Raw genomic sequence first — 13659 nt, 5'->3', positions numbered from 1 at the left:
TTGTGCTTGGATATGAATTGGATACAGAGCTATCCCACATCAAAATCATTTGACAAACTTGGCCTAGAGTTTGATAAGGCTGAGAGTACCGATAGATAGGGCTTAATGCTGTCCCACTTCCTCCCAGACAGGATATTGGGGTAGGAGCCAGAAACACAAACGTACGTGACACGCTGAAGCCGAAGACTCCATCATAATCCCTCAGTAGCATCTTCATAAGAGTGCTCTTCCCTGCTCCTGAGGGGCCGCTCAGAACAACCGGCCTGGGTCCTGACATAACACTGGAGGAGAGGGACAGAGGAAGTACAATGAAATATGTAGTGAAAAACCTTTCATACTGTCACATAGTGTTCATTTAGCTATACATTTGCTACACATTTTTAGGTCATTTGGGCATTAAATTAAAACATGCTAACTTTTGGACAAACATGCTAAAGTTAGCATTTGTGCCAGCAGCCAGGTAAACAGAAAAAAATACATTACTCTCTGTCTTTGTATAAAGACTATTTATAGGGTAACCAATATGTCATTTTGTAATTTGGGTGAACAATGCCTTTATACAGTTTTTTAGGTATGTATGTAAACAAATCTATCCACTACTGATTTCTAAGAAAGCTTTGTACTAGATACTTATACGTAAACAGTGCCGTTTTAGTTTTGACCTCTACATGGACCTTGTGCTTTTGTCTTAGTGGATTACCTAGGAGATCTGTATTGGCTGCACCAGTCCATTCATTAACTCCGATGCCTTGGTGTCAAAGTGTTAGTCTAACTCCCATCGAAGCCTGAAGACTGGTGCGTGTAGCCTTTCACTTTCAGTAGCCTACTGCTGTCTAGCCTGACACCACCACAACAGTTACAGATATACCAAACAAAAGGGAATCAAGCACTATTAGGTCTTCTTCTGTAACCTTCAAAATAACCCTCTCTTGCCCAGATTAAGTCTGGCTAACTCCACTCTCAGGAGCCAGTCTGTTTAGAGTGCTTGGAGGTTAACCAGCTAGCGAGCCTATAGCTGAGCAGCTCTTCCTTTGGTCCCAGGCTCAGACGCTAGAGCTAATCCACTGATCCAGGGAATAAACTCATCTGATGGAATGGCTACGGCACAATGATATATGGGGGGACAGCCATGGGACTTCACATCAGGACCACACAAGGACCACACATCAAGAGTGTCAAGACGTTAAAGGGTTAAACACAAAACACACAGAAACCTGAAGAGAAATTCCGGCAAATTGCCCTGACTGTTTAATCTAGCAGGTGGTTATAATCACTTCTATAATATAGCTCATGCATGGGAATTATGTCATTCTTCCATGAAACCAACATTGGGGTCATAGAAAATTCCTCACTTTAGCAAAAACACAACACAACATTACGCAAATAAGTAGGAATTCACTTTGATGAAGCAGATTGGATGATAGGACTTTGTAAGAGGGATTAGGAGTAGATTTCACGGTCCAGTACAAACAGGTACCATGCTCGCTTTTTACTTAAGGCAATCTAGGTCAATGAGGTTGATTAATAGAAAGTGGGCCAAATGGAACACCCGGCACTGAGCTGCGTCAACACTGTATGTCTGCATCAACACCATATATCTGCCTGCAGAAAGTCATATTGGTTGGTCTATTGTGACTCTGAAAATAAGGACATTCCCAGATATAAACCATGTTCAAATAGGCAAATTTCAAATCAATCAGCAGTGGCAAAACATTCGAGGTAAGAGGCGGATCGCTCTTCATACTATTGGTGAAATGACGTTGCTGCTGACATTAGAATCAATGGCTAATCAGGCAGTCGGACCTATTTCGAGTCCTGGTTGACTCTCTATATCATTGTGGTGCTGAACATTCAATGATGTTGCATGGGTATAGCACACTAAAGACTATCAAACAGATGGACTTATTTAATTGGAGGGGATACCAGAATCCACTCTAAAATATACATAGACTGATAAACCATCACAACCCAGATTCCTGTCTGCTGACCTTAGTTGGGCTTTTTGGTGAAAAGTGCTATGGGATTATTGGTCATAATTGAATAATTAAGTAAAGGGTCTATTGCCTACCCCTTAAAAGGACACAATTTCCCAAAGACAATAAAACTGGTACTGCATGTAGGTACCTGATATTATACCAAATCATTGTATAACCTTTGTCAATATTTAGGTGCATCTTACTTACGCACAAAACGTACATTTCCAAGCACAGCAACAAAATAACACTGAAGGACTGTACCATAACATACAAACTGTTTACAAGTTGCTACTCCAAATACTAATAATAACTGCACCTGTTTCTGACTTCAAAACATCTATATGGAGTCCATAAACACTATTATAGTAGGTAATTTCCAATTTAAATTGATTACTGAAGACAGACCTCTTGATGTACTCTTGGTATGTCCCTGCTACCCTGCACTCTTAGAAAAAAAGGTGCTATCTAGAACCTGGCTATCCCCATAGGAGAACCCTTTGAAGAACTCTTTTTGGTTGCAGATAGAACCCTTTTAGTTCCATGTAGAACCCTTTCTACAGAAGGTTCTACACGGAAACCAAAAGGGTTGTAGCTGGAACCAAAAAAGGTTCTCCTATGGGGACAGCCGAAGAACCCTTTTGGAACCCTTTTCTAGAAGAGTGTACAGTATATTAGCTATGTCTGTCCTACAGTATATTAGCTATGTCAGTCCTACAGTATATTAGCTATGTCAGTCCTACAGTATATTAGCTATGTCTGTCCTACAGTTTATTAGCTATGCCTGTCCTACAGTATATTAGCTATGTCTGTCCTACAGTATATTAGCTATGTCTGTCCTACAGTATATTAGCTATGTCTGTCCTACAGTTTATTAGCTATGCCTGTCCTACAGTATATTAGCTATGTCTGTCCTACAGTATATTAGCTATGCCTGTCCTACAGTATATTAGCTATGCCTGTCCTACAGTATATTAGCTATGCCTGTCCTACAGTATATTAGCTATGCATGTCCTACAGTATATTAGCTATGCCTGTCCTACAGTATATTAGCTATGCATGTCCTACAGTATATTAGCTATGCCTGTCCTACAGTATATTAGCTATGCCTGTCCTACAGTATATTAGCTATGCATGTCCTACAGTATATTAGCTATGCCTGTCCTACAGTATATTAGCTATGCCTGTCCTACAGTATATTAGCTATGCCTGTCCTACAGTATATTAGCTATGTCTGTGTAACGGCTTTCTTCCTGGGGTGAAAGAGAGGACCAAAATGCAGCATAGCCAGTGCTCAACATGTTTAATATAATAACAAGTGAACACTACAAACAACAAACAAAATAACAAACCGAGACAGTCCTATCTGGTGCAGAACAAACACAGAGACAGGAAACAAACACCCACAAAATTCCAACACAAAACAAGCCTCCTATATATGATTCTCAATCAGAGACAACGACTACCATCTGCCTCTGATTGAGAACCCACACTAGGCTGACATAGAAACAGACAAACTAGACCCACAGCATAGAATTCCCACCCAGCTCACGTCCTGACCAACTAAACACACACAAAACAACAGAAAACAGGTCAGGAACGTGACAGTCTGTCCTACAGTATATTAGCTATGTCTGTCCTACAGTATATTAGCTATGTCAGTCCTACAGTATATTAGCTATGCCTGTCCTACAGTTTATTAGCTATGCCAGTCCTACAGTTTATTAGCTATGCCAGTCCTACAGTTTATTAGCTATGCCAGTCCTACAGTTTATTAGCTATGCCTGTCCTACAGTATATTAGCTATGCCTGTCCTACAGTTTATTAGCTATGCCAGTCCTACAGTTTATTAGCTATGCCAGTCCTACAGTATATTAGCTATGTCTGTCCTACAGTATATTAGCTATGTCTGTCCTACAGTATATTAGCTATGTCAGTCCTACAGTATATTAGCAATGCCTGTCCTACAGTATATTAGCTATTTCAGTCCTACAGTATATTAGCTATGTCAGTCCTACAGTATATTAGCAATGCCTGTCCTACAGTATATTAGCTATTTCAGTCCTACAGTATATTAGCTATGTCTGTCCTACAGTATATTAGCTATGCCTGTCCTACAGTATATTAGCTATTTCTGTACTACATCGTTAAAGTTGTATATTTGTCTTACCTTCTCTCCGTGGCAGTACTGTGTGGCTGTATAAGAGGTGTCTCAGAGTGATTGGGATGGAGGAGAGAGCTTGTACGGGTGTTTGAGGTGTGTGTGAGAGGTGTGTCTAGGTGTGTGTGTGTGTGTGTGTGTGTGTGTGTGTGTGTGTGTGTGTGTGTGTGTGTGTGTGTGTGTGTGTGTGTGTGTGTGCGTGCGTGCGTGTGTGACTTGTGGCTAGGTGTGTGTTTGTCACACTGATTGACAGAGACAGCTTACTGTCAGCATCAGTTACCACCTCCTCCCATCAGCTCATCAGCCATTTGCACACCGGCATGCTGGCCTTGTTTATCTGCGGTGTCTAAACAGGTAGAGGCTTAATTACTTCAGGTCATCATGACTGGCTCCGTTGGCTGTATCTTCCCCCACGATTAAGGCCTCCCAGCTCTGTCAGAACAGTGTAGCCAGTACCTCTCTTAATCTGTTGGTTGACCAATGTAGTCCCAGGCCGTCAATGTAAATAAGAATTTGTTCTCAACTGACTTGCCTGGTTAAATAAAGGTTAAATTATTATTATTTTTTTTTAAATCACTGGTCAAGAACGTTGTCCTCAGCTCTTCGCCACCAAACACTGTTTAATGATAAACCTTAATGAAGGAGGAAATGTGATTAAGGGTGACAACAGGCATCCTGTCATCTACTTTACGTACCGCAGACACAGTCAGAGGTATAGACCGTGTATTTTTGTGTTTTTTTTGTTTTGTTTTTGTGGGTAGATCAGCTTTAATATTGCAGATAGATTATGGCTTCTATCAATGTAATTGTCTGCATCATTTCCAATCCCCATATATTTTTGGGGGTAAATGTATATATTACTTTAAATATGTATTTTTAAAATATATTTTCCTTCTTTATTATTTTCCCCTAACCCTACCACCCCTCCCCTAATTGCAGTAAACTAATGAACAACAATACTTAGGCTTCCACTTTCAGCTACATGTATTTCACAGACAGTATATTTTCCATTAGTTATCTTTGTTTGTTTTTAGTCCCATCCTTCAACTACCCTCAACCCCTCCCATCTATCTCTGAAGACAATCCAATTTCTAGCTGCCATATACACTACTGTTCAAAAGTTTGGGGTCACTTAGAAATGTCCTTGTTTTTGAAAGAAAATCTAAAAAATGTGTCTATTAAAATAACATCAAATTAATCAGAAATACAGCGTAGACATTGTTAAGTTGTAAATGACTATTGTAGCTGGAATATGGAATATCTACATAGGTTTACAGAGGCCCATTATCAGCAACCATCACTCCTGTGTTCCAATGGCACGTTGTGTTAGCTAATCCAAGTTTATCCTTTTAAAAGGCTAATTGATAATTAGAAAACCCTTTTGCAATTATGTTAGCATAGCTGAAAACTGTTGTGCTGATTAAAGAAGCAATAAAACTGTCCTTCTTTAGACTAGTTGAGTATCTGGAGCACCAGCATTTGTGGGTTTGAATTACCGGCTCAAAATGGCCAGAAACAATTCACTTTCTTCTGAAACTCGTCAGTTTATTCTTCTTCTGAAAAATTAAGTCTATTCCATGCGAGAAATTGACAAAAAACTGAAGATCTCGTACAATGCTGTGTACTACTCCCTTCACAGAACAGCGCAAACCGGCTCTAACCAGAATAAAAAGGAGGAGTGGGAGGCCCAGGTGCCCAACTGAGCAAGAGGACAAGTACATTAGAGTGTCTAGTTTGAGAAACAGACGCCTCACAAGACCTCAACTGGCAGCTTCATTAAATAGTACCTACAAAAGACCAGTCTTAACGTCAACAGTGAAGAGGCGACTCCGGGATGCTGGCCTTCTAGGCAGAGTTGTAAAGAAAAAGCCATATCTCAGACTGGCCAATAAATGGAAAAGAGTAAGATGGGCAAAAGAACACAGACATTGGCCAGCATCCCGGAGTCGCCTCTTCACTGTTGACGCTGAGACTGGTGTTTTGTTGGTAAAATTTAATGAAGCTTATGTATCCAGCTACAACAGTCATTTACAACATTAACAATATCTACACTGTATTTCTGATCAATTTTATGTTATTTTGATGGACAAAAAATTTGCTTTACTTTCAAAAACAAGGATATTTCTAAGTGAGCCTGTAACGTTCCTGACCTGTTTTCTGTTGTTTTTGTATGTGTTTATGGTCAGGGCGTGTGTTTTGGGTGGGCAGTCTATGTTTTCTGTTTCTATGTTGGTTTTGGTTGCCTGGTATGGCTCTTAATTAGAGGCAGGTGTTTTGCGTTTTCCTCTAATTAAGAGTCATATTTAGGTAGGGTGTTCTCACTGTTTGTTTGTGGGTGATTGTCTTCCGTATCTGTGTTATGTTTTGCACCATACTGGACTGTTCGGTTGTTCGTTCGTTTTGATGTAGTCTGTTCCTGTCCGTGAGTTTTACGTTTAGTTAGTTAAGTTCATGTTCAGGTTTAGTCTACGTCGTTTTGTAATTTTGTAAAAGTGTTTGTTTTCGTGTGCCGTCGTTACGAATAAAGAGATGGCTTATTTCCCTAATGCTGCATTTTGGTCTACTGATCCTTCTCTCCTCTCCTCATCCGAGGATGAGGAGAACGACAGCCCTTACAGAATCACCCACCAAACGAGGACCAAGCGGCAAGGGAATGCTCAACAGAGCAACAAGGACTCCTGGACTTGGGAGGAGATCCTGGACGGTAGAGGACCCTGGGCTCAGCCAGGGGAATATCGCCGTCCCAAGGAGGAGTTGGAAGCAGCGAAGGCTGAGAGGCGCTGGTATGAGGAGGCAGCGCGGCGACGCGGTTGGGAGCCCGTGAGTCAGACCCAAAAATTTCTTGGGGGGGCACACGAGGAGTGTGGCAAAGCCGGGTAGGATACCCGAGCCAACTCCCCGTGCTTACCGTGGAGGTAGAAGGCGTCGTACTGGTAAGACACCGTGTTATGCGGTAAAGCACACGGTGTCCCCAGTACGCGTGCTTAGCCCAGTGCGGGCTATTCCACCTTGCCGCACTGGGAGGGCTAAGGTGGGCATCGAGCTGGATGTCATGAAGCCGGCCCAACGCATCTGGCCACCAGTGCGTCTCCTCGGGCCGGCATACATGGCACCAGCCTTACGAGTGGTGTCCCCGGTTTGCCAGTATAGCCCAGTGCGGGCTATTTCACCTCGCCGCACTGGCAGGGCTACGGGCACCATTCAACCTGGTAAGGTTGGGCAGGCTCGGTGCTCAAGAGCACGTGTCCTCCTTCACGGTCCGGTAGACCCGGTGCCACCTCCATGTACCAGTCCTCCGGTGGCAGCCCCCCGTACCAGGCTGTCTCTCCGGGTTCTCTCTCCAGCTGTTTCCTCCTCTCCAGCGCAGCCAGTGCCTATACCACGCACCAGGCTGTCTCTCCGGGTTCTCTCTCCAGCTGTTTCCTCCTCTCCAGCGCAGCCAGTGCCTATACCACGCACCAGGCTGTCTCTCCTTCTCCTTCCTACAGAGCCGTCCTGCCATGACCAGCCAGAGCCGTCCTGCCATGACCAGCCAGAGCCGTCCTGCCATGACCTGCCAGAGCCGTCCTGCCATGACCTGCCAGAGCCGTCCAGCCGGGACCTGCCAGAGCCGTCCAGCCGGGACCTGCCAGAGCCGTCCAGCCGGGGCCTGCCAGAGCCGTCCAGCCGGGGCCTGCCAGAGCCGTCCAGCCGGGGCCTGCCAGAGCCGTCCAGCCGGGGCCTGCCAGAGCCGTCCAGCCGGGGCCTGCCAGAGCCGTCCAGCCGGGGCCTGCCAGAGCCGTCCAGCCGGGGCCTGCCAGAGCCGTCCAGCCGGGGCCTGCCAGAGCCGTCCAGCCGGGGCCTGCCAGAGCCGCCCAGCCGGGGCCTGCCAGAGCCGCCCAGCCGGGGCCTGCCAGAGCCGCCCAGCCGGGGCCTGCCAGAGCCGCCCAGCCGGGGCCTGCCAGAGCCGCCCAGCCGGGGCCTGCCAGAGCCGCCCAGCCGGGGCCTGCCAGAGCCGCCCAGCCGGGGCCTGCCAGAGCCGCCCAGCCGGGGCCTGCCAGAGCCGCCCAGCCGGGGCCTGCCAGAGCCGCCCAGCCGGGGCCTGCCAGAGCCGCCCAGCCGGGGCCTGCCAGAGCCGCCCAGCCGGGGCCTGCCAGAGCCGCCCAGCCGGGGCCTGCCAGAGCCGCCCAGCCGGGGCCTGCCAGAGCCGCCCAGCCGGGGCCTGCCAGAGCCGCCCAGCCGGGGCCTGCCAGAGCCGCCCAGCCGGGGCCTGCCAGAGCCGCCCAGCCGGGGCCTGCCAGAGCCGCCCAGCCGGGGCCTGCCAGAGCCGCCCAGCCGGGGCCTGCCAGAGCCGCCCAGCCGGGGCCTGCCAGAGCCGCCCAGCCGGGGCCTGCCAGAGCCGCCCTGCCAGAGCTAGTTAGTTAGTTAAGTTCATGTTCAGGTTTCGTCTACGTCGTTTTCTTGTTTTGTAATTTTGTAAAAGTATTTGTTTTCGTGTGCCGTCGTTACGAATAAAGAGATGGCTTATTTCCCTAATGCTGCATTTTGGTCTACTGATCCTTCTCTCCTCTCCTCATCCGAGGATGAGGAGAACGACAGCCCTTACAGAGCCCAAACTTTTGAACGATAGTGTAAATTTCCACTGTGCTGTGATGTTTCACAAAAGTTCTGAACCTTTCTATTCTCAAAGTTTTTACAGATTATAAATTAAAGATAAACACTTTTGCTAAGACTGTTATTATATTATTGATCGATTGACTCTGACCAGCAGTGCTATTTGTTCTGTCTGTTCTGGTGGATGAAACTGAAATTGCAACCAGATTTCTATTGCTTGTTTAAAAAATAGCGATATTTTGGAGATAGACCGTATAGACCATGTTTGATCTGGTAGATTTGAAGTCTGTATGTAAGAGGTGGCTGTCTTGTTATGGTTGCAGTTACGTGTGACATTGGTGTCACATAGAGGATTCTTCCAGATGCTCCGCCCCCTCACAGATACACCCCCTCTCTCAGGTGTCAGGTGATGGTACAGTATTACATGTGTTGTTACATGTGAGACTGGTGTTACAAACTCAAATCATAGAGGGCCGAGTGTCTGGAGGTGTTCCCTCCTCCCTTGTACCTGATTGATGAATTAAGGTCATTGATTAGTTAGTAACTTCCCTCACCTGGTTGTCTAGGTCTGAATTGAGAAGAAAAAACAAACACCAGCAGACAGACGGCCCTCCGGGTTTGACACCCCTGATAGAGAGAGATAGAGGATGGGTCCTGATGCTACTTGTGCCTTATTGTGAATATTTTTACTTTAGCTCAGCCCATAAATAGTTCCCACCTCTGTCTTCCTTCTCTCTCTCCATCCCTCCTTCCTGCCCTAGAGGGTCAGACTCTTAGCTCATATATCCTTTGTCTTGGCAAGAACAGCGGATGGTCATAACCTTAGGAAAGCTCAGAATAGCAGGATTGAATGGGCTAGTCTTGACCTGACCAGGGCTGGACTAATCCTTAAGTGGTCCAATTGTTTCTTAAAGGACAATCACAAACACATATAACAAGGCTACGGATTGGCCAGATCAACATGCAAGGGCTGCTTGGCTTTTAATGATGGGACAAATTACAACATAGGCGAGGGGCAACAGGTCAGGACCTATTCTTAGACAATATTCTCGCCTAAAGGGCGTTGAACATCATTTAGATAAAGATAATTCAGTACAACGTCATAATAACTTACAGAATCAGCATTAACTATTTATTAATAACTTAAATAAGTAATACATTTTTTGTTGAAAAATGTAAACGTATATAAACATAACATCAATAATCATTTACAAAGCATTTATAAACATTTATAAGCAGTGGTGGAAAAATCACTTAGTTTTCATACTTGAGTAAAAGTAAAGATACCTTAAAAGAAAATGTAAATAAAAGTGAAAGTCACCCAGAAAAAAATACTACTTGAGAAAAAGTCGAAAAGTATTTGGTTTAAATGTACTTAAGTGTCAAAAGTTAAAGTATACATAATTTAAAATGTCTTATATTAAGCAAACCAGACAACACTATTTTATTTTTCCATTTTTATTCACGGATAGCAAGGGGCACAGTTCAACACTCAGACACAATTTACAACAAAGCATTTTTGTTTAGTGAGTCTGCCAGATCAGAGGCAGTAGGGATGACCAAGGATGTTCTCTTGAGAAGTGCGTGAATTATACAATTTTCCTGTCCTGCTAGGTATTCAAACTGTAACGAGTACTTTTGGGTGTCAGGGAAAATGTAACTTGTAAAAAGTACATTGTTTTCTTTCGGAATGTAGTGGGGTAAAAGTAAAAGTTGACAAAAATATAAATAGTAAAATAAAGTACAGATACCGCAAAAAACTAGTACCTAAAAGTATTTTTATGGTGGGGATCTTTAACATTGTACACACATTGCATCTTCAATGATATCTACAGTGCATGTACCTGTATGTTTTTATGTATTTATGCAATAACCAACATCATTAAAAGCCTCATTTTATTTTGGTAACATTTACTAATTACACATTGTGCGCCTGTACAAAGAAACACAACCTCAATGACAAACACAAAATCATTCATCTCAAACTATTACAATTGTTACGTTCACACTTTCCTCCCTTCCTAACAAACTAAAAGCATGACTTCATAAGAACATGACTGTAAACACAATGATTCCATATGTGTTATTTCATAGTTTCGATGTCTTCACTATTATTCTACAATGTAAGAAAATAGTAAAAATAAAGATAAACCCTTGACTGAGTAGGTGTGTCCAAACGTTTTACTGGTATTGTACATAATTTCAAACATACACAAAACTATTACATGTGCTTTCTTTTGATAAAAACAGACCACTATTATTTTCAAAAGTGTATACCGTTTATAGTCCAAAGAGTAGCTCAACCTTGTTTTGATCGAAAGCCATTTTAAATCATTCTTTCAGTGCCTGAGCACTAAGATGACTTGAGTTCTTGTCATTTACGTACGAATTGTAATGGATTGAGCACAGAATTCTCTTAGAAATGGCTTGGCTCACTAAATGATGAGGTGAGCTTGATACAAATGAATGCTATCTAGGTGGGCAAAGCAAAGGTCAAATGTCAAACCTAAAAGGTCAAATGACATGAAGACTGATCATTGTGCAATACCTAGTCATGGGTGCCATTTTGTCATGGGGTGGCCCCCTACATGGTTTGGGGGGGTAAAGGGCAGGTTAAGGTGCAAAGACAAGGGTAATCTCTGACAGGCCAGCTGTACTTACATCCCCTTTAAAGGTCAAAAGTTAATACTTCAGATGTCCCGCCCCCTCAGGGGTCTGTGGTTCTCTGGCCCTGCCCAGTCACAAAAATACCCGTCTCAGGTCCCCAGGAGAAGTGATGGTGTTACACTGTGGACACAGCTTCTTAGCCCCCTAGGACATAAACCCAGCAATTTGAGACTGCTTTGGGCTCAACAAACATCTGTATAAAATTTGTGTGCATTACATTGTGTTGTATGATAAAAAATATAATGGGCTGTAACAATCAATCAAACTTTATTGTCCCCTGAGGGAAATGTGGGAAGAAAGCAGGGGTAACGTGATAAAAATACAATAGAGTCATGTGTATTATAGCTTTATAGCATTATTTGACAAACATCTTACCAGAGTGCGGAGCCAGCACTCCTCACAGTGAGCATGCCAGCACTGGATGGAGGTGAGGGGTGTTGTGTAAGTGTCCTACACAGAGAGAGAGGTGGGGAGAAAGATAGAGAGAGGGGGGGGGGGGGGGGGGGGGGTAGAGACAGAAGATTTAAAGAATGAAAAACGACCCGTATGGATGACATTATAGTGCCTCATGCAGCAACACACAGTGAAACACATTCCACATTGTGTATTAAATGTATCGATTGCATGAAAGACTGTTGTCACTAGATGGTGCTAAGTGCCTCAACAGTCCAGATTTAATCAAATGTTCAAAATGTTTATATTTGTTTGCTTTGGGGCTCCGTTTACCCCCATACTGAAATTCAACTATTCATAACTATGCTTGATTGATAGGTTGAATGAAAGGTTCTGTGTGGCTCAGTTGGTACAGCACGACACTTGCAACACCAGGGTTGTGGGTTTGATTCCCATGGGGGACCAGTACAGGAATATGTGTCCACTCTACTGTAAGACACTCTGGATAAGAATGTAAAAGTCTTAAAGGATACACTTCAGTATTTCTATTGAATTAGCTTGATCCCAGTGCAACTATACTCACTAGCCCGGTCCCAGACCTGTTAGAGCTCTTCCCAACTCCATTGCTCATTGTCAAGCTAAACAATGACAAGGAGTTGGCATGACAGCACAAACAGACTGGGACTCAGGCTATACACTCACCCTACAGATTAGACAGTTGTGTCTGTCTCCTCTGGACAGCTGCTTCTCTAGGTCCCGTATACGATTTCTTAGTGAATCCAACGTCGTCAGCCCAGAATCCTCAGAGACCCTGAACATATGCACCACACACACACACACACACACACACACACACACACACACACACACACACACACACACACACACACACACACACACACACACACACACAGAGGAGGGGAGTGAGGGGAACAGGAGAAGAAGATGCCAGAGAGTTATTCATAAATCAAAGACAGATTAAATGATTTGCTGGCCAACATAGACACGGAGCATGACATTTAGCTGCACTCACATAGGCAGCATTCAGTCTCATTCATCATTGGAAGAGGAAGGTGAGCTGAGAGAGTGGGAGTGCAAGTACCACACACACCACAGGCTCACCACAGGCACACCGCAGGCTCACCACAGGCTCACCACAGGCATAACGAGTCGACCTATATGAGTTGAGCTGGACCTATGCCTAACTCGTTCATTGGTTAACTCTTGAGGTTCCTAGGATCTCATCAGAGCTAGGTAAATCTGATTTGAGTTTTAATGCAGCGTATTGCTGGAAAGAAATTCTAAATACATTTAATCTTGATGTTCTGGTGCCGTTCGGGCAATTTAAAGTATTGATTGGGGACTTATTTTTGGAGGAATGTAACTGTTTTTCTGGGTGATATGTGATGTCTTACTTGTGCTTCCCATGATAGTTTGTGTATAATGTGTATATTTATGTTGCATATACAGGACATATATGCAAAAGAGACCTAGGTCACATAATTAAAATAAATATATAGCTGAGCTTTTTTGTAAATATATATATGGAGTGCATTCGGAAAGTATTCAGAACCCATAACTTTTTCCACGTTCTGTTACGTTACAGCCTTATTCTAAAATGGACTAAATTGTTATGTTTTTCTTCATTAACCTTTCTGAACCACCCATCCCGGTATCGGGTCAAATAATATATTCAGAAAACATTCATATTCATGAAATCACAAGTGCAATATTGCAAAACACAGTTTAGCCTTTTGTTAATCCACCTGTCCTCTCAGATTTTGAAATTATGCTTTACAGCGAAAGCAATACAAGCGTTTGTGTAAGTTTATACAAGTACACTTAGCATCAGGTAACTTGGTCACAAAAATC

At 43.8% G+C, this 13659-nt stretch overlaps 2 protein-coding genes across 2 annotated transcripts in view; both read right to left on the bottom strand.

Annotated features, from left to right (window-relative positions):
* The window catches only part of LOC129867413 (guanylate kinase-like), a 32796-nt gene extending 32519 nt beyond the window's left edge, over nt 1-277 (bottom strand). The window contains exon 1 of the mRNA XM_055940793.1: nt 166-277. Within this exon, the coding sequence (XP_055796768.1) occupies nt 166-277 (112 nt within the window). The remainder of the gene's footprint in view (nt 1-165) is intronic.
* Nucleotides 278-9685: 9408 nt separating this feature from the next.
* LOC129867412 (E3 ubiquitin-protein ligase RNF220-like) overlaps nt 9686-13659 on the bottom strand; it is an 81884-nt gene continuing 77910 nt past the window's right edge. Inside the window, exons 14-16 of the mRNA XM_055940792.1 lie at nt 12490-12598; nt 11770-11844; nt 9686-11538 (exon numbers count right to left, since the gene is read on the bottom strand). Of these exons, the coding sequence (XP_055796767.1) occupies nt 11467-11538; nt 11770-11844; nt 12490-12598 (256 nt within the window). The 3' untranslated portion in view covers nt 9686-11466. The remainder of the gene's footprint in view (nt 11539-11769; nt 11845-12489; nt 12599-13659) is intronic.

This window comes from Salvelinus fontinalis, chromosome 12 (genome assembly GCF_029448725.1).
Source record: "Salvelinus fontinalis isolate EN_2023a chromosome 12, ASM2944872v1, whole genome shotgun sequence".
Lineage (NCBI taxonomy): Eukaryota > Metazoa > Chordata > Actinopteri > Salmoniformes > Salmonidae > Salvelinus > Salvelinus fontinalis.
This window is presented reverse-complemented; position numbering and strand designations above follow the sequence as displayed.